This window comes from Pongo abelii, chromosome 9 (genome assembly GCF_028885655.2).
Source record: "Pongo abelii isolate AG06213 chromosome 9, NHGRI_mPonAbe1-v2.0_pri, whole genome shotgun sequence".
Lineage (NCBI taxonomy): Eukaryota > Metazoa > Chordata > Mammalia > Primates > Hominidae > Pongo > Pongo abelii.
The window spans coordinates 120,616,348-120,640,307 of NC_071994.2; the positions used below are offsets into that span (position 1 = coordinate 120,616,348).

A 23,960-nucleotide genomic window follows, 5' to 3' on the forward strand; every position below is an offset into this window, starting at 1 on the left:
TTAATTTATTAAGCACCTACTTTATGTCAGCTACTATGTGTGGTACCTGGGATATAACAGATTTTAAGACAAGATTCTTTCTCTTGAGAAGCTCCCAGACTTGCAAGGAAAACAGAGATACAGAAGATGAATTATGATGCCATGTGACGCATGGTGCAGAGTAGCATGGGATAAGAAAGGTCCACATGTAAAGTGATGGGAACAGAAAGATGAATTGACGAGCCTGGAGGGAGTTGGAAAGACTTCCCAGAGAGGGAGCTGGGTGTTGAGCAATGAATATGGGTTTGCCAGATAGAAAAGGGAATTCTTGGCAGAGGACCTAGGAAGGAAGAGTGTGGTAGAATGGAGGGATGGTGACTCAGCTGATGTGCCTAGAACAGAGTCTGTCAGAGTGAAAGAGTATGGAATCAGGTTGGGTGGCTATAGTTATCCTTGAGTGAGTGCCATGCTGAGGTGAAGCTGTTGACAGAGGGGAGCCTTTGGAAGAAGTGCTGTACTACCGAGACCCAGAAGCCAGTAGTTTGCTTTTTTCTTGGAGATAGAGTCTTGCTCTGTTGCCTAGGTTGGAGTGCTGTGGTGCGATCTCAGCTCACTGCAACCTCTGCCTCCCAGGTTCCAGCAATTCTCCTGTCTCAGCCTCCCAACTAGCTGGGACTGCAGGTGTGCGCCACCATGCCTGGCTAATTTTTGTATTTTTAGTAGAGACGGGGTTTCGCCATTATGGCCAGGCTGGTCTTGAACTCCTGACCTCAAGTGATCCACCTACCTCGGCCTCCCAAAGTGCTGGGATTACAGGCGTGAGCCACCGCGCCTGTCCATTAGTTTGCTTCTTGAAGCAAAGGGGAGTTCATGGTCCCTTCGTAATCCTGGGAGGTATTATGGGAGGCAGCCGTGGACCTAGAGGCTGAGGTTAGACTCATCTTTAAGATTTAGGAAACTTTGACTGGGTGCGGTGGCTCACACCTATCATCTCAGTGCTTTGGGAGGCTGAGGCTGAAGGATCACTTGAGCCTAGGAGTTCGAGACCAGCCTGGGCAACATAGCGAGACTCCATCTCAACAATTAGCTGGGTTTGATGGTGCATGCCTGTGGTCCCAACTGCATGGGATGCTGAGGCGAGAGGATTGCTTAAGCCCAGGAGTTTAAGACTGCAGTAAGCTGTGATCACACCACTGCATTCCAGCCTGGACAACAGAGCAAGGACCTGTCTCCAAAAAGAAAAAAAAAAAAAGATTTAGGAAGTTTCTTAGGCAGGCAACAGGGCTATTGGAGGCTGAGAGCCATAGCTTATGAATAGAAGAAAGACCTTTGTGGTTTCTCTGACAACCTAGCCTTTCCTTTCCACCTCAGTTCCTTGAGGGAGCGGCTGCAGAAAGCCATTGAGGAGGAGGAGGCCCAGATGAGAGAGGAGGAAAGCCAGAGGCTGTCCTGGCTCCGAGCTCAGGTCCAGTCCAGCACACAAGCAGATAAGGACCAAATCAGGTAAGTGTGTGCTTACCTGTGAGCTGCCCAGCCTTGTGGAGGTGACCCCAGGGTGCACAGGCCCATTCCCATTCTACTCTGTCCACCCAGGGCTGAGCAAGAGGCTTCCCTGCAGAAACTGAGAGAAGAGTTGGAGTCTCAACAGAAGGCTGAGAGGGCCAGCTTGGAACAGAAACATAGGCAAATGCTGGAGCAGCTCAAGGAAGAGATAGAGGCTTCGGAGAAGAGCGAGCAGGCTGCCCTGAATGCTGCAAAGGAGAAGGCTCTGCAGCAGCTGAGGGAGCAGCTGGAAGGGGAGAGGAAAGAAGTGAGCCAGTCAAGTGGGGACTTCACCCTCTGACCTGTGTCTGGGCTGCCTGGGAAGGGACTGAGTGCACAAGGAGAAGAAGGGCAAGTCTCGGGTGGGCGTGCAGGCTGGGGAGCCAGGTGGAGAGTAGGTCTCTCACACAGACAGGCATGGGAGACAGCGAGGTGACCACCTGGGCCCATTACTCCATATGGACCGAATCAGCTCATGGCAGGGCAGAGGATGCAGCAGGCATCACGAGGCCCCTCCAGGGTCAGGCTGGATGGCAGTGGCGGCTGGAGGTTGTCAAGCAGAGAACCCTCAGAGGCTTGAGGGGGAGTGTCCTATGGATTTGAGAAAGTTCATGACTGAAAGAGATTTAGCCAGACCAGAGGTTTTGAGACAAGGGTGCTCTGTCCCTCACTGTCTCTGAGGGACAGCTGCAAGGGCCTCACTCCCCACTTTTCTCTCCTTTCTTAGGATGAGAGGCTAGCAACATAGCAGGGATTTTCTCTTTGTCCATACTCCCTCTACTCCAGTCAGATTGTGGGCTTCTGAAGGTTTTAGCACAGTCTCTCTGAGCACGTGTAGTACAGTGCACTTCCCTACTCTTGCTGTAGTGTCTTCCATGTCTAATAGCTGCAGCTTTGCACCTCACCAAAATAAAAAGAAAGTTCTACATGGCCTGACTTAATGACAGCATCCAAGCTGGCCCCCCTAGCTTGGATCTTATTTACCAGCATGAGCACCATCTGTGGACCTGTGGCCTAGTCTAAAGGCAGGGGGTGGGAGCAGAGAGCCGAAACTTACTGAAATGCCCCTCTCCTCTCACCTTCATGTTCCGGTTCATTTGCCAGTTGTAGACGTCAGGGGCTGAGTTATTTTAGAGGAACAAAGATGTGCTGTGCTTCCCCGTGCTTCCCTTGACCCTGATCTCGAGGGCTTGGGGGTCGGTAGTCTTCCCGGCTCTGTCTCCCACCATGATCAGTACCTGGCCAGCTTCCCTCACAGTCCCTTTGCTCCTCCCCAGGCTGTGGCAGCGCTGGAGAAGGAGCACAGTGCTGAGCTGGAGCGGCTCTGCTCCTTGTTGGAGGCCAAGCACCGGGAGGTGAGATGCAGCATCCTGGGCCCCCTTCGTGGCTGATTAGCAGAATTCAGCCCCATCCCTGGCTACTAGGCAGCGAGCCTCTCCCTCCAGCCCCAGGGGATGGATGCCAGGTCCTCAGAACACATCCCCACACAGCAGCTGTACAGTCTGTCTGAGGGTCACACTCCCCTGTGTGTGCGGGGGCCTCCTCAGGTGGTCTCCAGCCTCCAGAAGAAGATAGAGGAAGCTCAACAGAAAGAGGAGGCCCAGCTGCAGAAGTGCCTTGGGCAAGTGGAGCACAGAGTTCACCAGAAGGCTTATCACGTGGCTGAGTATGAGCACGAGGTGAGTGCTGCTCTGTGTCTTCCACAGTTGTGTGCGCCTGTTGTGGACCTCAGTGGCCTCCAGTTTGCTTTGGATGGCTCAGCTGAGGTTAGCATTTCTGGTTCCCTTTTTATGCCTTAGTTCCCTTGAAGCCAGGTACTCCTCCAATCTGATGCCCCTGTATGCATGTGGAGAGGGGGTGTTGGGGTATGGCTGTGTGCTGACCATGGTGTCGTGGCTGTGTGATGTCCATGTGTTGTGTGTGTGTGTGGGGAGATTGGGGAAATGTGTGTAAGACCTTCAGGTGCAGCAGGCCCTGAGTGCTGGTCCGCCTCGGTTCTTCATGCCACATCCCTGCCGTCTCCCCTGCAGCTCAGCAGTCTCCTGCGAGAGAAGCGCCAGGAAGTGGAAGGGGAGCACGAGAGGAGGTTGGACAAGATGAAGGAGGAGCACCAGCAAGTGATGGCTAAGGCCAGAGAGCAGTATGAAGCTGAGGTAGCTCAGCCACATCCCCTGTGCGCATGCACACACATGAACACATGCATACACACATGCGTGCACGTGCACGCACACCCCGGGGTCCTTTCCACCTGGCTGTGGGGCAGAGGAAGGGGATAAACTGTGGTCAGGGATTGTGGGAGGTTTTCCTTCCTGGTACCCTGCCACAATGATGTTTTTTTTGCCTTTTTTTATTAAAGCATGAGAAAAACCTCCACCTAATGAGGGGCAATTCCTCTTTTATCAGGCAGGCTGCACTTTCTTCTGATAGTAAAAAGAACCCCCATACATTGAGCTTGTACTGTGTGCCAAGAACTGTTCTGAGCTCTTTATCTATTTTAACTCATTTAGTCCTCACACCAGCCTTAGGAAGGTTATCTACTATCATTATCTCCATTTTAAAGATGAGGACACTGAGACTTGGAGAGTTTAAGTAGCTTCCCAAGATCACACCCAGCTAATAAGTAGAAGAGCTAGGATTCAAGCCCAGGCTGTCTGACTCCAAAGCCTTCAGTTTCCTCACTGCAACGCCATGTCACCAGGGTTCCTCAACATGTCGGGACACCAAGAAATAGACTGGCAAGAGCCAAGTAATACTGATATTCTCCCCATTTTAAGCCTTTGGCCTTAAGGTGAGAAAGTTCAGCGACTTGAGTGTACCCAAGTTGGCCTGCCTTGCTCACATTGAGGGTGAACAATGGGTGGGTAGAGGGTGGCTGACTATAGTCCACAGCTGGGCCCCTGCAGGGCGTTAAGACTACTGCTCCAGTAACTGGAACCAGTATCCCAGACTCTTTCTAGGATCTTTCCCAGGGCAGAAATAGCAGTCCCATGATGAAATTTGCCACATCCCTGCCCCCAACCAATTATGACCTTGCTGAAGAATAGTGATAATTTATCAGTGACCTCTCATTCCTTAAGGAGGAAGTGTTGTATGTGGTGGAGCCATAGGAGAGCCAGAGAGGGAATCTGTTGTGGTGTCTGGCCAGCCTCTGCTTCAGCTGTAGAGGGCTGAAGGCTTGCTGAGGCCACGGCCGGTGCTGTGCTTGTAACCCTCCTCTTCTCCAAGAGCTGGCTTTAGGGAGCCGACGGTGTCCCTGATCTTACTGACACAAGGCAGTGGGGCTGGGGGAGCTGTGATTTTTGTGGTAGAAGGGGCTGCCGCAGCTTCCCACCGGTGGGCCCACCCTCCTTGCAGGAGAGGAAGCAGCGGGCTGAGCTTCTGGGGCACCTGACTGGAGAGCTGGAGCGCCTGCAGAGGGCCCATGAACGAGAACTGGAGACTGTGAGGCAGGAGCAACATAAGCGTCTTGAGGACTTGCGGCGCCGGCACAGGGAGCAGGTGAGGGGCCTGGGGCAGGGTGAGCCCACTGTGACCCCTCCGTGCACAGTAGGAAGGTGCTGGGAGCAGACGCATGGCCCCAGCAGGATGGAACCTCACAGCTTCTGGAGTGAGAGTCTCTCACTGGCCATCTCCAAGCTGGGGCATCCTTGCTACTTTGTTTTCTGGGCCAGGGAACACACTCAGGATTAGAACTAGAGGTCAGCCCCTGTAAGGCATTGGGGTTGGCACCTTTGCGTCTCCTTGCCCCAGCAGGAAGTAAACAAGGTGTGGAGCCTTCCTGGGAGGCTGCAGGGGCACACAGCGAGGAAGCCTGAGCCCAGAGTAGAGGTTGTGGTGTGGCATGGTGGGTTCTGGAACCCCCTCCTGCCCCTCAGCTAATGCTTTACACTCTTTCTATGCTTATGTGTTTCTCTTTCTGGGCAGGAAAGGAAGCTCCAGGATCTAGAGTTGGACCTTGAAACCAGAGCTAAAGATGTCAAGGCCAGATTGGCTCTGCTGGAGGTCCAGGTGAGGGATCTGCAGGAGTCCTTGACCGCAGTCATAGCTCCTCCAGCAGAGGGCAGGCTCTGCCCCTCAGACCTGGGGTCTGCAGTCAGCCAGAAAATCCTGTCTCTTCCCTGCAAGGAGGAGACCGCCCGGAGGGAGAAGCAGCAGCTGCTTGATGTGCAGAGGCAGGTTGCTCTGAAGAGTGAGGTTTGTCTCCCTGTTTTGTCCTCCCTCCTGTTTTTCCTCCATTTCCTGTCTTTCTTCTCCCTGTTCCCCACATTTTGTTCATCTGATCTGTCCAGGGCCAGGGCACTGGGGTTCCAAACTCTGTTGGCCAGTATTCCACAAATAGTGCCACTCTGTGGACCCCACTTGGGAACCTCAAGGGAGTGGGGCTATGGTGGGACAGGAGCCTGCAGACCTCTTGACCTCAGAGGTGGTGACTTCAGTGGCTCTGAGTTCATCCCCATCCTGTCCTCCTTTGCCTTCCCTACCCTCTCGTGCTGTCTGCTCCCTGCCTTCTCCCTGTGCTGTCTCTGGGTGCTTCTATCTTTCCTTTTGCCCCTAGGAAGCCACAGCCACCCATCAGCAGCTGGAGGAGGCACAGAAGGAGCACACCCACCTGTTGCAGTCAAACCAGCAGCTCCGAGAAATTCTTGATGAGCTGCAGGCCCGCAAGCTGAAGCTGGAGTCCCAAGTGGATCTGCTGCAGGCTCAGAGCCAGCAACTGCAGAAACACATCAGGTGGCGTGGGCACCCTGCACTTAGCCCTGCTGGCTGCCTCCTGCCTGCCCTCTGACCTCTGCTGCTTGTGTATGGCCCAGTTAATAGGGAGAGGTGGAGTCCCAGCTTGGGAGCTAGGCAGAAGAGCCTGTGGCTACATTTTGTAGGGAGTTGGGGTTGTTAAGATTCTCTGAAAAGCAGGGGATCTCTGGTGCTATTGTTCGTGCCTCAGCCCTTCCTCAGGGACTTTGACGGATGGGAGTGACCCACTTCACCCCTCCCCCCCATCCCCAGCCGCAGCCCTGCCTCTCACTCCCCTTTCCTTCCACAGCAGCCTGGAGGCTGAAGCTCAAAAGAAGCAGCACCTGTTGAGAGAAGTGACAGTTGAGGAAAATAATGCTTCCCCACATTTTGAGCCAGATCTCCACATTGAGGACCTGAGGAAATCCCTTGGGACAGTGAGCTGGGGGCTGGGGGCTGGGGGCTGGGACACCAGGATGGTGGGGGGCATTGGGAGGGGCTGGGCATCAGTACTTCCAGAGGGGACAGCTCATCAGGAGGGGTGGAGCCTCAGGAGGGGAGGAGTATAAGGTGGGCCGAGGCATCAGGAGGGGCTGGCTCTGCTCTCTATGGGACCTGGTCTGTTCTTATTCCCAGCTACCAGTCGTCTCCACCAGTCAGATGATATCTATAAGTAAACAGTGCCTGGCAGCTAGAGAGCCATTTCCTTGTCTAGGCCACTGGGAGGGGCTTTGGGGTCTTGAACCTGCAGGGTGTCTGCTTTTGCTACACTCAGTGGACTTTTCTACCATGTGTCCCTAGAACCAGACCAAAGAGGTGTCTTCTTCTGTCTCCCAGAGCAAGGAGGACTTATACTTGGACAGGTGAGTTCCCATAGCCTGTCTTATTTGAGGTTAGGGTACCATGAAGGGGTAAGTGAGTACCTGCATCATAGAGCTGGGGTGAGCTGAAGTGAGGAGACGGTGATCACCAGTGGGGCTTAGTTCATGGGGAAGGCTCTGGAGGATTAAGGAATCTTCTCTGGCCAGCCAAGAAACTGCCCACTGTGACCTTTGACATGGCATTCTCCTCTAGTGGAGAAGCAGATTGCTGGAAGTGTCTGGTCATCTATCTGGAGGCCCCAGGCCCGATCCCTCTCAGAGTCAGGGTGGGGGCACTGTCAGTCCCAGGCACTGCGCACTGTGGGTATTGAACAGTGGCATCCCTGCACTCACAGTGCCCAGCCCCAGCCCAGCAGCTCTGGTCTGTGCTCAGGGTGGGCATCTGCTGGGGAAGGGGGTATGTGACCCAGAGCGGAGTTCTTAGAGGCTTCTGTTTTCCTTCTTCAACTCTCCTGCTCCAGCCTGTCCTCCCACAATGTCTGGCACCTCCTCTCTGCTGAGGGGGTAGCCCTCCGTAGTGCCAAGGAGTTCCTTGTGCGGCAGACACGCTCCATGCGGAGGCGGCAGACAGCTCTGAAAGCTGCCCAGCAGCATTGGCGCCATGAGCTGGCCAGTGCGCAGGAGGTGGCCAAAGACCCACCAGGCATTAAGGCCCTGGAAGATATGCGCAAGAACCTGGAGAAGGTCAGGAGCTTTGGAAAGGGCCTGCCAGCCCTGTGTGGGGGAGGTGGGGGGAGTCAGCAAAACAGTCCTTTGGGCTCCCCCTCAGTTGGTCATTCTTGGGACTCCATGAGAGTGGCCACCTTGGCCCTGGGTCACTTATGTTTACTTGGCAATGCATAGTATGCAAACACCTTTTCTAGTAGTAAATAATTTGAATCTCATGATAACACTATTAGTCTATTTTCATGCTGCTGATAAAGACATACCTGAAACTGGGAAGAAAAAGAGGTTTAATTGAACTTACAGTTCCACATGGCTGGGGAGGCCTCAGAATCATGGCAGGAGGTGAAAGGCACTTCTTACATGGTGGCAGCAAGAGAAAATGAGGAACAAGCAAAAGCAGAAACCCATGATAAACTCATCAGGATCTCGTGAGACTTATTCACTATCATGAGAACAGTATAGGGGAAATGGCCCCCATGATTCAAATGATCTCCCACCAGGTCCCTCCCACAACACATGGGAATTACGGGAGTACAATTCAAGATGAGATTTTGGTGGGGACACAGAGCCAAACCATGTCATTCCACCCCTTACCCCTCCATATCTCATGTCCTCACATTTCAAAACCAATCATGCCTTCCCAACAGTCCCCAAAGTCTTAACTCACTTCAGCATTAACCCAAAAGTCCACAGTCCAAAGTCTCATCTGAGACAAGGCAAGTCCCTTCTGCCTATGAGCCTGTAAAATCAAAAAACAAACTACTGACTTTCTAGATACACTGGGGGTACAGGCATTGGGTAAATACAGCCATTCCAAATGGGAGAAATTGGCCAAAACAAAGGAGTTACAGGGCCCATGCAAGTCTGAAATCCAGTGGGGCAGTCAAATTTTAAAGCTCTAAAATGATCTCCTTTGACTCCATGTCTCACATCCAGGTTATGTTGATGCAAGAGGTAGATTCTCATAGTCTTGGGCAGCTCCGCCCCTGTGGCTTTGCAGGGTACAGCAATGCAGCCAGAAGGCAAACCCTTCTCAGCTGCCTTCACAGGCTGGCATTGAGTATCTGTGGCTTTTTGAGGTGCATAGTGCAAGCTATTGATGGATCTACCATTCTGGGGTCTGGAGGACAGTGGCCCTCTTCTCACAGCTCTATTAGGCAGTGTCCCAGTAGGGACTCTGTGTGGGGGCTCTGACCCCACATTTCCCTTCTGAACTGCCCTAGTAGAAGTTCTCCGTGAGGGCCCCACCCCTGTAGCAGACTTTTGTCTGGGCATCCAGGTGTTTCCATATATCTTCTGAAATCTAGACAGAGGTGCCCAAACCTCAGTTCTTGACTTTTGTGCAGCTGCAGGCTCAACACCACATGGAAGTTGCCAAGGTATGGGGGGCTTGCATCCTCTGAAACCATGGGCCAGGCTGTACCTTGCCCCCTTTTAGCTATGGCTGGAGTGGCTGGGATGCAGGGCACCAAGTCCCTAGGCTGCACACAGCATGGGGACCCTGGGCCTGGCCCACGAAACCATTTTTTCCTCCTAGGCCTCTGGGTCTGTGATGGGAGGGGCTGCCCGTGAAGACCTATGTCATGTCCTGGAGACATTTTCCCCATTGTCTTGGAGATTAACATTCTGCTTCTTGTTACATATGAAAATTTTTGCAGCTAGCTTGAATTTCTCCTCAAAAGATGGGTTTTTCTTTTCTTTCTTTTTATTTTTTAATTATACTTTAAGTTCTGGGATACATGTGCAGAACATGCAGGTTTGTTACATAGGTATATACGTGTCATGGTGGTTTGCTGCACCCATCAGCCGGTCATCTACATTAGGTATTTCTCCTAATGCTATCCCTCCCCTAGCCCCCAACCCTGACAGGCCCGGGTGTGTGATTTTCCTTCCCTTTATCCATGTGTTCTCATTGATCAACTCCCACTTATGAGTGAGAACATGCAGTGTTTGATTTTCTGTTCCTGTATTAGTTTTCTGAGAATGATAGTTTCCAGCTTCATCCATGTCCCTACAAAGGACATGAACTCATCCTTTTTTATGGCTGCATAGTATTCCATGGTGTATATGTGCCACATTTTCTTTATCCAGTCTATCATTGATGGGCATTTGGGTTGGTTCCAAGTCTGCTATTGTGAACAGTGCTGCAATAAACATATGTGTGCATGTGTCTTTATAATAGAATGGTTTATAATCCTTTGGGTATATACCCAGTAATGGGATTGCTGGGTCAAATGGTATTTCTGGTTCTAGATCCTTGAGGCATCACCACACTGTCTTCCACAATGGTTGAACTAATTTATACTTACACCAACAGTGCAAAAGCGTTCCTATTTCTCCACATCCTTTCCCAGCATCTGTTGTTTCCTGACTATTTAATGATCGCCATTCTAACCGGCATGAGATGGTGTCTTATTGTGGTTTTGATTTGCAGTTCTCTAATGACCAGTGATGATGAGCTTTTTTTTATGTGTTTGTTTGTTGGCTGCATAAATGTCTTCTTTTGAGAAGTGTCTGTTCGTATCCTTTGCCCACTTTTTGATGAGGTTGTTTGTTTTTTTCTTGTAAATTTGTTTAAGTTCTTTGTAGATTCTGGATATTAGCCCTTTGTCAGATGGATAGATTGCAAAAATTTTCTCCCATTCTGTAGGTTGCCTGTTCACTCTGATGGTAGTTTCTTTTGCTGTGCAGAAGCTCTTTAGTTTAATTAGATCCCATTTGTCAATTTTGGCTTTTGTTGCCATTGCTTTTGGTGTTTAGTCATGAAGTTTTTGTCCATGCCTATATCCTGAATGGTATTGCCTAGGTTTTCTTCTGGAGTTTTTATGGTTTTAGGTCTTATATTTAAGTCTTTAATCCATCTCGAGTTAATTTTTGTATAAGGTGTAAGGAAGGGGTCCAGTTTCAGTTTTCTGCATATGGCTAGTAAGTTTTCACAATATCATTTATTAAATAGGGAATCCTTTCCCCATTTCTTGTTTTTGTCAGGTTTGTCAAAGATCAAATGGTTGTAGATGTGTGGCATTATTTCTGAGGCCTCTGTTCTGTTCTATTGGTCTATATATCTGTTTTGGTACCAGTACCATGCTGTTTTGGTTACTGTAGCCTTGTAGTATAGTTTGAAGTCAGGTAGCATGATGCCTCCAGCTTTGTTCTTTTTGCTTAGGATTGTCTTGGCTATACAGGCTCTTTTTTGGCTCCATATGAAATTTGAAGTAGTTTTTTCTAATTCTGTGAAGAAAGTCAATGGTAGCTTGATGGGGATAGCACTGAATCTATAAATTACTTTGGGCAGTATGGTCATTTTCACAATATTGATTCTTTGTATCCATGAGCATGGAATGTTTTTCCATTTGTTTTTGTCCTCTCTTACTTCCTTGAGCAGTGGTTTGTAGTTCCCCTTGAAGAGGTCCTTCACATCCCTTATAAGTTGGATTCCTAGGTATTTTATTCTCTTTGTAGCAATTGTGAATGGGAGTTCACTCATGCTTTGGCTCTCTGTTTGTCTATTATTGGTGTATAGGAATGCTTATAATTTTTGCACATTGATTTTGTATCCTGAGACTTTGCTGAAGTTGCTGATCAGCTTAAGGAGATTTTGGGCTGAGATGATGAGATTTTCTAAATATACAGTCATGTCATCTGCAAACAGAAACCATTTGACTTCCTCTCTTCCTATTTGAATACCCTTTGTTTCTTTCTCTTGCCTGATTACCCTGGCCAGAACTTCCAATACTGTGTTGAATAGGAGTGGTGAGAGAGGGCATCCTTGTCTTGTGCCGGTTTTCAAAGGGAATGCTTCCAGTTTTTGTCCATTCAGTATGATATTGGCTGTGGGTTTGTCATAAATAGCTCTTATTATTTTGAGATACATTCCATCAATACCTAGTTTATTCAGAGTTTTTAGCATGAAGGGGTGTCGAATTTTATCGAAGGCCTTTTCTGCATCTGTTCAGATAATCATAGATAATCATGTGGTTTTTGTCATTGGTTCTGTTTATGTGATGGATTGCGTTTATTGATTCACATATGTTGAACCAGCCTTGCATCCCAGGGATGAAGCCGACTTGATTGTGGTGGATAAGCTTTTTGATGTGCTGCTAGATTCAGTATTTTATTGATAATTTTCACATTGATGTTCATCAGGGATATTGGCCTGAAATTTTCTTTGTTTGTTGTGTCTCTGCTAGGTTTTGGTATCAGGATGATGCTGGCTTCATAAAATGAGTTAGGGAGGAGTCCTTTTTCTATTGTTTGGAGTAGTTTCAGAAGGAATGGTACCAACTCCTCTTTGTACCTCTGGTAGAATTCGGCTTTAAATCTGTCTGGTCCTGGGCTTTTTTTGATTGGTAGGCTTTTAATTACTGCCTCAATTTCAGGACTTGTTATTGGTCTATTCAGGGATTCAACTTCTTTCTGGTTTAGTCTTGGGAGGGTATATGTGTCCAGGAATTTATCCATTTCTTCTAGATTTTCTAGTTTATTTGCATACAAGTGTGTATAGTATTCTCTGATGGTAGTTTGTATTTCTGTGGGATCAGTGGTAATATTCCCTTTATTATTTTTTATTGTGTCTGTTTGATTATTCTCTCTTTTCTTCTTTATTAGTCTGGATAGCAGACTAATAGTTCTTTTCAAAGAACCAGCTCCTGGATTGATTGATTTTTTTAAAGGGTTTTTTGTGTCTCTGTCTCCTTTAGTTCTGCTCTGATCTTAGTTATTTCTTGTCTTCTGCTAACTTTTGAATTTGTTTCCTCTTGCTTCTCTACTTCTTTTAATTGTGGTGCTAGGGTGTTGATTTTAGATCTTTCCTGCTTTCTCCTGTGGGCATTTAGTGCTGTAAGTTTCCCTCTAAACCCTGCTTTAGCTGTGTCCCAGAGATTCTGGTACATTGTGTCTTTGTTCTCATTGGTTTCAAATAACTTACTTGTTTCTTTCTTTTTTTTTTTTTTTTTTTTTTTTTTGAGGCAGAGTCTTGCTCTGTCACCCAGGCTGGAGTGCAGTGGCATGATCTTGGCTCATGCAAACTCTGCCTCCCGGATTCAAGCGATTCTCCTGCCTCAGCCTCCTGAGTAGCTGGGATTACAGGTGTGTGCCACCATGCCCAGTTAATTTTTGTATTTTTAGTAGAGACGGGGTTTCACCATGTTTGTCAGGCTGGTCTCGAGCTCCTGACCTCGTGATCCTCCTGGCTCAGCCTCCCAAAGTGTTGGGATTACAGGCCTGAGCCACTGCACCCAACCTTGAGTGAGTTTCTTAATCTTGAGTTCTAATTTGATGCACTGTGGTCTGAGAGACTGTTTGTTATGATTTCCGTTCTTTTGCATTTGCTGAGGAGTGTTTTACTTCCAATTATGCAGTCAGTTTTAGAATAAGCACTATGTGGTGCTGAGAAGGATGTATATTCCATTGACTTGGAATGGAGAGTTCTGTGGTCCAGAGCTGAGTTCAAGTCCCGAATATCCTTGTCAATTTTCTGTCTTGTTGATCTGTCTAATATTGGCAGTGGGGTGTGGGAGTCCAAGTCTCTTTGTAGGTCTCTAACAACTTGCTTTATGCATCTGGGTGCTCCTGGGTGCATATATATTTTGGATAGTTAGCTCTTCTCCCTTTACCATTATGTAATGCCCTTCTTTGTCTTTTTTTATCTTTGTTGGTTTAAAGTCTGTTTTATCAGAGACTAGGATTGTAACCCCTGCCTTTTTTTGCTTTCCATATGCTTGGTAACTATTCCTTCATCCCTTTATTTTGAGCCTATGTGTGTGTTTGCACACGAGGTGGGTCTCCTGAATACAGCACACTGGTGGGTCTTGACTGTTTATGCAGTTTGCCAGTCTGTGTCTTTTAATTGGGGCATTTAGCCTGTTTACATTCAAGGCTAATATTGTTATGTGTGAATTTGATCCTGTCATTATGATGCTAGCTGGTTATTTTGCCCATTAGTTGATGCAGTTTCTTCATAGCATCGATGGTCTTTACAATTTGGCATGTTTTTGCAGTGGCTGGTAGCGGTTGTTCTTTTCCATGTTTAGTGCTTCCTACAGGAGCTCTTGTAAGGCAGGCCTGGTGGTGACAAAATCTCTCAGCATTTGCTTGTCTGTATGGATTTTATTTCTCCTTCACTTATGAAGCTTAGTTTGGCTGGATATGAAATTCTTTTCTTTAAGAATGTTGAATAGTCCCCCCACTCTCTTCTAGCTTGTAGGGTTTCTGCAGAGAGATCCGCTGTTAGTCTGATGGGCTTCCGTTTGTGGGTAACCCGACCTTTCTCTCTGGCTGCCATTAACATTTTTTCATTCATTTCTACCTTGGTGAATCTGATGATTATGTGTCTTGGGGTTGCTTTTCTCGAGGAGTATCTTTGCGGTGTTCTCTGTATTTCCTGAATTTGAATGTTGGCCTGTCCTGCTAGGTTGGGGAAGTTCTCCTGGATAATATCCTGAAGAGTGTTTTCCAACTTGGTCCCATTCTCCCCATCACTTTTAGGTATACCAATCAACATAGGTTTGGTCTTTTTACATAGTCCCATATTTCTTGGAGGCTTTGTTCATTCGTTTTCATTCTTTTTTCTCTAATCTTGTCTTCACGCTTTATTTCATTGTTGATCTTCAATCTCTGATATCCTTTCTTCCGCTTGATTGATGCAGCTATTTATACTTGTGTATGCTTCACAAAGTTCTCATGCTTGTTTTTCAGCTCCATCAGGTCATTTATGTTCTTCTCTAAACTGGTTATTCTAGTTAGCAATTCCTCTAACCTTTTTACAAGATTCTTAGCTTCCTTGCATTGGGTTAGAACATGCACCTTTAGTTCAGAGGAGTTTGTTATTACCCACCTTCTGAAGCCTGTTTCTGTCAGTTTGTCAAACTCATTCTCCATCCAGTTTTGTTCCCTTGCTGGCGAGGAGTTGTGATCCTTTGGAGGAGAACAGACATTCTTGTTTATGGAATTTTCAGCATTTTTGTGCTGGTTTTTCCTCATCTTCATGGATTTATCTACTTTTGGTCTTTGATGTTGGTGACCTTCAGATGGGGTTTTTGTGTGGATGTCCTTTTGGTTGATGTTGATGCTATTCCTTTCTGTTTGTTAGTTTTCCTTCTAACAGTCAGGCCACTCTGCTGCAGGTCTGCTGGAGTTTGCTGGAGGTCCACTCTAGACCCTATTTGCTTGGATATCACCAGCAGAGGCTGCAGAACAGCAAAGATTGCTGCCTTTTCCTTCCTCTGGAAGCTTTGTCCCAGAGGGGCACACACCAGATGCCAGCTGGAGCTCTCCTGTATGAGGTGTCTGTTGACCCCTGCTAGGCGGTGTCTCCCAGTCAGGAGGCATGGGGGTCAAGGACCCAGTTGAGGAGGCAGTCTGTCTCTTAGCAGAGCTCAAGTGCTGTGCTGGGAGATCTGCTGCTCTCTTCAGAGCCAGCAGGCAGGAATGTTTAAGTCTGCTGAAGGTGTGCCCACAGCTGCCCCTTCCCCCAGGTGCTCTGTCCCAGAGAGATGTGAGTTTTATCTATAAGCTCCTGACTGGGGCTGCTGCCTTTCTTTCAGAGATGCCCTGCCCAGAGAGGAGGAATCTAGAGAGGCAGTCTGGCTACAGTGGCTTTGTGGAGCTGTGGCGGGCTCCGTCCAGTTGGAACTTCCTGGTGGCTTTGTTTACACTGTTAGGGGAAAACCTCAGTAATGGCAAGCCTCAGTAATGGCAGATGCCCCGCCCCCACCAAGCTCGGGCATCCCAGGTCGACTTCAGACTGCTGTGCTAGCAGCAGGAATTTCAAGCCAATGGATCTTAGCTTGCTGGGCTCTGTTGGGGTGGGATCTGGAACTAGACCACTTAGCTCCCTGGCTTCAGCCCCGTTTCCAGGGGAGTGAATGGTTCTGTCTCACTGGCATTCCAGGTGCCACTGGGGTATGAAAAAAACTCCTGCAGCTAGCTCAGTGTCTGCCCAAATGACTGCCCAGTTTTGTGCTTGAAACCCAGGGCCCTGGTGGTGTAGGCATCCAAGGGAGTCTCCTGGTCTGCAGGTTGCAAAGACTGTGGGAAAAGCGTAGTATCTGGGCTGGAATGCACTGTCCCCCAAGTCACAGTCCCTTGTGTCTTCCCTTGGCTAGGGGAGGGAGTTCCCTGACCCTTTGTGCTTTGCGGGTGGGGTGGCGCCCACCTTGTTTTGGCTCGCCCTCCCTTGGCTGCACCCACTGTCTAACCAGCCCCAATGAGATGAGCTGGGTACCTCAGTTAGAAATGCAGAAATCACCTGCCTTCTGCGTTGATCTCGCTGGGAGCTGCAGACTGGAGCTGTTCCTATTTGGCCATCTTGCCAGCCATTCCAGGGTTTTTTTTTTCTACTGCATCATCAGGCTGCAAATTTTCTGAGCTTTTATACTCTGTTTCTCTTTTAAAATGAAATGCTTTTAACAGCACCCAAGTCACCTTTTGAATGCTTTGCTGCTTAGAAATTTCTTCTGCCAGAGACACTAAATCATCTCTCTCATGTTCAAAGTTCCACAAATCTCTAGGGCCGGGGCAAAATGCTGCCAGTCCGTTTGCTAAAACATAACAAGAGTCACCTTTGCTCCAGTTCCCGACAAGTTCCTCATCTCCATCTGAGACCACCTCAGCCTGGACCTTATTGTTCATATCACTATCAGCATTTTTGTGAAAGCCATTCAGCAAGTTTCTAGGAGGTTCCAAACTTTCCCACATTTTCCTGTCTTCTTCTGAGCCCTCCAAACTGTTCCAGCCTCTGCCTGTTACCCATTTCCAAAGTTGCTTCCACATTTTTGGGTATCTTTTCAGAAACACCCCACTCCTGGTGCCAACTTACTGTATTAGTCTGTTTTCATGCTGTGGATTAAGACATACCTAAAACCGGGAAGAAAAAGAGGTTTAATTGAACTTACAGTTCCACTGGGGAAATTATTCTGGGGAAGCCTCAGAATCATGGCAGGAGGCAAAAGGCACTTCTCACGTGGTGGTGGCAAGTAAAAATGAGGAAGAAGCAAAAGCAGAACCCCCTGATAAGCCCATCAAATCTCGTGAGACTTATTCACTATCACGAGAACAGTATGGGGGAAATGGCCCTCATGATTCAGATTATTTCCCTCCAGGTCCCTCCCACAACACATGGGAATTGTGGGAGTACAGTTCAAGATGAGATTTGTGTGGAGACAAAGAGCCAAACTATATCAATAACCATTTATAATGTACAAGGCAGTAGTAATAGTCCCATTTTCCTGGTGAACAGTATGACTAATGTTTAGTACTTTCAAACCCAGTGCTTTGCCTTTCCATTCTGTCACACTAAAGACTTCATTCGTACATGAAAGTCTTTTGAACACACTTAGCAAAAGGCTTTGAGTTACTTACCCACCCTGCTTCTCTGATAGCCTAATTTGCAATGAAAAGGCAGATACTTCATTATTATTAGTTGGGATCACAGATCTTTGACCAGTTGAGGGTCCTGGCAGGGTGAGCTCTCTTGGATCACCTGGCCCTTAGAAATCTGATGGTGCTCAGCCAGGTGCATTGGCTCATGCCTGTAATCCCAGCACTTTGGGAGGCCGAGGCGGGTGGATCACGAGGTCAGAAGTTCAAGACCAGACTGACCAACATGGTGAAACCCCGTCTCTACTAAAAATTAAAAAATTAGCTGGGTGTGGTGGTGCACACCTGTAATCCCAGCTACTCAGGAGGCTGAGGCAGGAGAATTGCTTGAACCCAGGAGGAGGTGGAGGTTGCAGTGAGCTGAGATTGCGCCACTGGACTCCAGCATGGGTAACAGAGCGAGACTCTATTTCAAAAAAAAAAGAAAAGAAATGGTGTTTCTGATGGTGTTCAGAACTGGTAAGGGGCTCAGGCCCCAATGGCCCCTAGGACTGGCTTGGGGTCAGCAGAGAGCAAGGGCTGGAACAGACAGAGGGGCAGCTTCCCAGGGTTATATACATGCTGCCCACAACCCTGTGATTGCTCTGCTTAACCCCTTTCAACCATGGTGGTGGTGGTGATGAGAGTGATCATAATTGGAGCAGTGATAATAATAACCATTGGCGGCTGATGTGGTGGCTCATGCCTGTAATCCCAGTGCTTTGGGAGGCTGAGGCTGGAGGATCACTTGATTTTGAGACCAGCCTGGCCAACATTGCAAAACTCTGTCTCTACAAAAAAAAAAAAAAAAAAAGGAGAAAAAAAGAAAAAAGAAAAAAAATAGCCAGGTGTGGTGGCACACATCTGTAGTCCCAGCTACTTGGGAGGCTGAGGTGGGAGGATTGCCTGAGCCCAGGAAGTTGAGGCTGCAATGAGCTGTAATCAGGCCACTGCACTCCAGCCTGGGTGATGGTGAGATCTCATCTCTAAAAACAGTAATCATAATAAATAATAACCATTTGGTTAACAGTAACCATTTGAGAGTTTTTAAGGTGTGGGCATGGTGTTAAGCATGTAACATAGTAACATACTCTTTCTCTTGTAATTCTCACGACCCTATGAAAAGTCATAGTTCTCTATTCTAGATGAGACAACAGACTATAGTAATTTGTTCGAGATCACCCAGTCAGCAAATGGCAGGGGTGGGACTCCAGCGTCTGTGTGGGTAGTCATTTCTCCTCTGTTTTCTCCTTGGCTGCAGGAGACCAGGCACCTGGATGAGATGAAGTCAGCCATGCGGAAAGGCCACAACCTGCTGAAGAAGAAAGAGGAGAAGCTGAATCAGCTGGAGTCCTCTCTTCGGGAAGAGGTGCAGCCCCATGTCCACATAGCCCAGTGGGCCTCGGCCTTCCTCTTCTGTCCTTGGGATTGGGTTGAGTTCTTTGGTCCTGCATCAGGGGGAGTTGGGCCTCTAGGGCCCAGGATTGGGCAGTAGACTTGTCTACTGGCTGATGAAGGTGGCAGTGGCTTCAGTTCTGAGTATGTTGAAGACACCTGTGGGTTTGGATACCTGTGCTGAATGGTCCTGAATATACCTGGAACCTCTTGCTACAGGTGCCTGAGAAGAGGGCCGAGCCCTTACCCTGCCCTGGTCCCTAAGGAGAGGTGTGACCAGGGTGTCAGGAATGGACACACATGATAGGTTTTCCTACCTGCCTTGGGACCTTGTGGACTTTCTCCTAGATGTCTGAGGCTTAGATGTAGCAGGAGAGACTTAGGTGGAGTAACACTGCAGGGAGAGCTTACTGGAAAGGGTGGTGGGGGTCTGTGTGGACCTGATGGCACTGTTGTCTATGTCTCAGGCATTTGGGACATATGCTGAGCCTTGCCTCCCTCCCATCCTGCTGTGAGGCAGCTGTGTGATTTGCTTCACCCAGGGTACCTGGTGGAACTCTGGGCCCCAGAGGAGTCTACTCACCAAGTCCTCAGTTCCCACACATCACAAGGGCGACAGGCTACATACCACCTTGAATTTGTAGCATCAAAATTGCTAGGAGAACAAATGGAGATGCCCATATTTCATGGATTTGCGTAAGAAAACCAGCTTAAAGACAAAACATACAGAAGAACCTAGCTCAGTGTCCTAGCCACTTCCTAGGAAGGAAAGAGGAAGGGTAGAAAGCACGCTGGAGGGGTGGGTCATAACTGCTGACTTTACCCCGCAGGCCTCAGATGAGGGCACTCTGGGAGGATCCCCCACCAAGAAGGCGGTAACCTTCGACCTCAGTGACATGGACAGCCTGAGCAGTGAAAGTTCTGAATCTTTTTCCCTGCCTCACCGTGAGTGGTGGCGGCAGCAGAGGAGTGAGTGGGGGAGATGCGGGGTGAGGACCGTGGTACCCATGCAATGGGAGGAACTTGGGGAATAGAAGAAGAGCTCCCTTCCCTCAGCCCTGCAGAGGGAGGCCTTTGTGAGCCGGTGTCTGGACTAGGTGCTCAGTCAATGCTGGGAAGGAATCAGGCCATCTAGGTTTGCCAGCACGTGGGGCTGAAAGGTCAGGGAAGCCCTCTGAATGCTGCAGAGCACTCTACGGTGTGACCACTGGCCCTACTGGCCTCTTCTCTTCCAGGGCCTCCTTGAGGAGGCTTTTCTCTCTCAGCTTCTCTGGCCCATTTGTGACAGAAGGGCCCTCTCCCCTTCCTTCTCTCTGGGGTCCTGGGCCCTTCACCCAGGGCCTTGCCCTGGAAACCTGTTTCTCATGGCCGGCTTCTCGCTTGCACTGTCTGGAACATAGAAGCCCTGCCATCCCTGACCCCTCCTGAGGTTGAGGGGCTGTTGTCTGGAGAAGCAGGGAGGGGTGGCCAGTAGGGTCCTCCGTGACAGCTGTGTCTGGGAATGGTCCAGGGTCCTGAGCTTGAGTCCCTTCCCACCATCTACCTCTTTTCTTTCAGTCGACTCAACCCCGAGTCTCACCTCCTGCAAGATCCATGGGCTTAGCCACTCCCTCCGGCAGATCAGCAGCCAGCTGAGCAGTGTCCTCAGCATCCTGGACAGCCTCAACCCTCAGTCGCCGCCGCCGCTTCTCGCCTCCACGCCAGCCCAGCTCCCTCCCCGGGACCCTAAGAGCACCCCCACCCCCACCTACTATGGCTCCCTGGCCAGGTTCTCAGCCTTATCATCTGCTACACCCACGTCCACCCAATGGGCCTGGGATTCAGGGCAGGGGCCCAGGCTCCCCTCCTCTGTGGCTCAAACAGTGGACGACTTCCTGTTGGAGAAGTGGCGCAAGTATTTTCCATGTAAGCCCCACTCTGGGCGGAGCCTTCCCACCTGCCTCCTCCTCCTCCTCTTCCTTCCTTTTCTTCTACCCTCTTTCTCCTGCTCCTTTTTTCCTCTTCCTCTTTTGCATCCCTTTGCCACACCTCTCCTCCCCCAACGTTGCCATAGTCCATTGGTCCATTGACTCTACCTGTGGGTCCCTGAGGAAGGAGACATTGCAGGTAGCCCTGCAGCCAGGAGTTCTATGGGTCGGGACGGTTTAGATGGAGCCTGGCTGACTGGAGCCTTTATTATGGATTCTGGAGCTCAGCAGAACCTAAACGGTCATTGTTGTCATTGTCTTAATAGCTACCATCTTGTGCAATACATGATGGGCCAAGCGGTTTATATATAGTTTTCCATTTAGTTCTTCATTCTCTGAGGTAGGAATTATTTATCCCCATTTTACAGTTGAGGAGACTGAGTTTCAGAGAGTGCAAGTAGTATGCTCCAGGGTACCCAGTGAGTGAGTGACAAACTCAGTTGTGACCCCATGTCTCTGTGACTCCAGGATTCTGCTTGGAACCTCTTGGCTGTGTGGCTAATTCTTGCTTCTGAGCCAAGTGGCCTCCCCGGGTCTCAGCCCTGTGGAGGATTATGAAAAGCCATAAAACACAAGGCATTTGAGGGAAAACAAAATATCTTCTTTCTGCCCTAACCCAAATTGAAAAGTAGATTAAGTTTTAAAAATGAAATAAATAGGACCATTCCTGCCTCTCACCTGTCTCTGGCCTCCAGCCGCTTTTGCTTTGATTGTTTATTCTGGGGAGGCAAGAGGTGCTGGTGGGCAGGGTGGTGGCCACTGCCCATTTCTGAGCCCTGTCCCCATGCTCTTCCAGCTGGCATCCCGCTGCTCAGCAACAGCCCTGCCCCACTGGAGAGCAGGCTGGGTTACATGTCTGCCAGGTGAGCCTCCCTGGGGGCTGGTTGGGGTGGAACGTCATAGTCGAGCTGCTCACTGTGCTTCCCTGGGCGGGTGGACCTCTGAGGGGAGCAGACCTCCTGGTCTTCCCCAAGAAATCAGGCAGGCCTCTAGTCCACAGAGCTGTCCCTACTTGCCTGGGTCTGAGGCACCCCTCTGTGACCAGGGGAAAGTCAAGTTCACACTGCCAAGGTCCCACTGGGGAAGGGCTGGGCTTACCCCACCAACCCCCTGAGGAAGCTGCCCTCTGGCCCCTGTGGGGAGGAGTCAGCCGCTGGTGGGACCCTGCCCCCGCCCCTCCCTCTAGCCCCTCCAGCCCCAGAGTCTGGCCTTTGTCTTTGCCCTTGAGCTCTTGTTTGCTTCCTGTGACTCCCTTATTCCCCCAGTCCTGCTGAGCAACATCTGGAGTGAGAGGGACACCCTGTGGAGGAGACAGACGGGCAATTATTTCAACCAGTTATTAATTTTCCATTCATCTCATTCCTTGCCAAATGTTTCCCCCTCTCCCTCCCTTAGGCCGCTAACAGTGAGTAACCCCCACCAACCCTTTGGCCAACTTGAGAGCTGACGCTGGCCAAGGATTGAGTTGACAGAGGGGAGCGCTTTGCTGATGAGATTGGCAGGAGCAGGCAGTTGTGGGAGCCCAGAGCCTTGTATCAGTAGCACCCAGCAAGGGGGCAGAGGGCGTCCACCACCTTCCCGTTTGGGAACTGTTTTGGAGGGGCAAATGTTTTGAAGCTTTAAATTGCTAGGACCTCGGAGAAGCTGCTCTGGTAGCTGAGAGGAAGAGGGAGGAGGCGACAGCTGTGATGGCCTCTGTGCATCCTCTGTCACTTCCGCGCCTCCTCTCTCCCCTCCCCCATGCTCTCCTCTTCCTTCCCAGTGAGCAGCTCCGGCTCCTACAGCACTCCCATTCCCAAGTCCCTGAGGCGGGCAGCACCACCTTTCAGGGCATAATTGAGGCCAACCGGAGGTGGCTGGAACGTGTCAAGAATGACCCCAGGTTGTATCCTTTTACCTGGTTCCCAAACCGGGCTGGGCTGTGGGGCCCGTGCTTGTGCCCTGAGGGTCTGAGGAGGATCCTGTTCAGCCTTTGACCCTTTCATGGCCCCTGCCTGGCTATGCCCAGTGACTGCAGTTTTCCTTCACCTTGTGGCCAGACCTCTCTTCTCTTCAGCACCCAAGCCAAAAGCTACTTTGAGCCTTCTGCAGCTGGGCCTTGATGAGCACAACAGAGTGAAGGTGTATCGCTTCTGAGGCCCTGAGCAGGGGCTTGGGGCAGCCCAGCCTCTCCTCCACCCAGACCAGGTGCCTGAGGAGCTGCCTGCCTTCTTCCATCTGAGAAAGCACCCTCCTTCCCCCTTTGACTTGCAGGAGCCACCAGGGAGCAGGGGGTTGAGTGGAACAGTAAAGCCGCACATTCTGTGACTACATAACCTATCTCGGGCTAAAATGTGTGGACTTGTACGAGCTCTTGTCATTGACATGGCAAGCTGATGGTGTGCGGTGGCTGTGGGGTATCAGGGCCGGGAAGCCCGTTGGGAGGAAGGGAGGTGTTAGAGGAGCTGCCTTCAGAGGCCCAGGGAGTCCCTTTGGAGCTGGTTGTTTCCTTGTCCCTGCAGCGCACTGCTCGGGGCTCCCAAGGAGGTTGTGCGTATGGTTCTTAGTTCATCAGGACAAAGACCCCCAGCGTGTGTGTACCCTGGGACCCAGTTTCTCTGGGCCCACATCTATCTCCAATACCTCAGCCTTAGATCAGACCCTTTCTTTTTTGTCTTTCTTTTCTTAATTTTTAAATGCCTCTTTTCTTGAGCATTCCGTCTCTCTTTTTGACTCTCTCAGGATTGGGCTTAGCTGTCCAGAGCCCTGCCGGAGGGTGCTGGGGGCTGTCCCTCTGCAGGCACTGTGTTTTCCTCGGGGGCTGTCCTCAGGAGCACCCCTCCTGCTCCCTGGGGCTCCTCAGGGAGCCATTTCAGCTGGAGTCTCAGGTCTCAAACACAGCTTCTCCGGGAGGCCAAAAAAAAGACTGGGATGGCTGCTGGTCCTCATGGCGGCTTTTATCCTCCTGGGACACGTTGGGTATATTCATGGGCATTGTTTCCATCTGTCTTTTCTACCTGTGCCACCCCTGCCCTGATTCCACGGCTGCCTCAGGCAGGCAGGCGAGGGGCTAGGCCGGTGCCTGGCCCTGGCAGCAAGGGGTCTTTGTGCAGTTGGAGATGCTGCCGTTGTGGCAGAGCGTCCTGCAGCCCCGCTTCCATCAGTGGGCTCTGGGGTGGGTGCTTTGCAGGGGATACTCTCTGATGTTTGTTCCGTTGTTTAAATAAAATGCACTTATTTTTATTTTTTTGCAAGCTGTGGGGTTGCCCTTGCCTCTCTGACACACAAATTAACTCCGTCCGTCCTCCAACTCATTTCTCGGTCATGGAATAAGAAACTAAGATCCAACTGGCTGTTGATCTCCTCAGATGCCTTTTAGGCATTAGCCCACTACATAGAAAACTCCGTTTCATCATGTGGCTCATTCTGTGTGCTTTGGGAATAGCTTATGTGGTGCAGCCAA

General features: G+C 49.8%; 1 protein-coding gene across 29 annotated transcripts in view; it reads left to right on the forward strand.

Moving 5' to 3' along the window:
- The window catches only part of CEP164 (centrosomal protein 164), a 91,874-nt gene extending 68,134 nt beyond the window's left edge, over window positions 1-23,740 (forward strand). For 10 of the 29 annotated variants that reach the window (XM_054525142.1, XM_054525145.1, XM_054525140.1 and 7 more), the window contains 18 exons: window positions 1,346-1,482; window positions 1,573-1,789; window positions 2,799-2,876; window positions 3,069-3,200; window positions 3,552-3,674; window positions 4,876-5,019; window positions 5,446-5,529; window positions 5,647-5,715; window positions 6,077-6,252; window positions 6,563-6,689; window positions 7,054-7,115; window positions 7,595-7,817; window positions 18,418-18,525; window positions 19,382-19,520; window positions 20,109-20,456; window positions 21,315-21,381; window positions 22,281-22,403; window positions 22,558-23,740. In XM_054525142.1, coding sequence (XP_054381117.1) covers window positions 1,346-1,482; window positions 1,573-1,789; window positions 2,799-2,876; window positions 3,069-3,200; window positions 3,552-3,674; window positions 4,876-5,019; window positions 5,446-5,529; window positions 5,647-5,715; window positions 6,077-6,252; window positions 6,563-6,689; window positions 7,054-7,115; window positions 7,595-7,817; window positions 18,418-18,525; window positions 19,382-19,520; window positions 20,109-20,456; window positions 21,315-21,381; window positions 22,281-22,403; window positions 22,558-22,654 — 2,454 coding nt within the window. In that variant the 3' untranslated portion in view covers window positions 22,655-23,740. Of the gene's footprint in view, window positions 1-1,345; window positions 1,483-1,572; window positions 1,790-2,798; window positions 2,877-3,068; window positions 3,201-3,551; window positions 3,675-4,875; window positions 5,020-5,445; window positions 5,530-5,646; window positions 5,716-6,076; window positions 6,253-6,562; window positions 6,690-7,053; window positions 7,116-7,594; window positions 7,818-18,417; window positions 18,526-19,381; window positions 19,541-20,108 lie in introns of all 29 variants that reach the window. The other 19 variants (XM_054525146.1, XM_054525152.1, XM_063711399.1 and 16 more) reach the window with 10 other exon arrangements.
- Window positions 23,741-23,960: the final 220 nt, after the last annotated feature.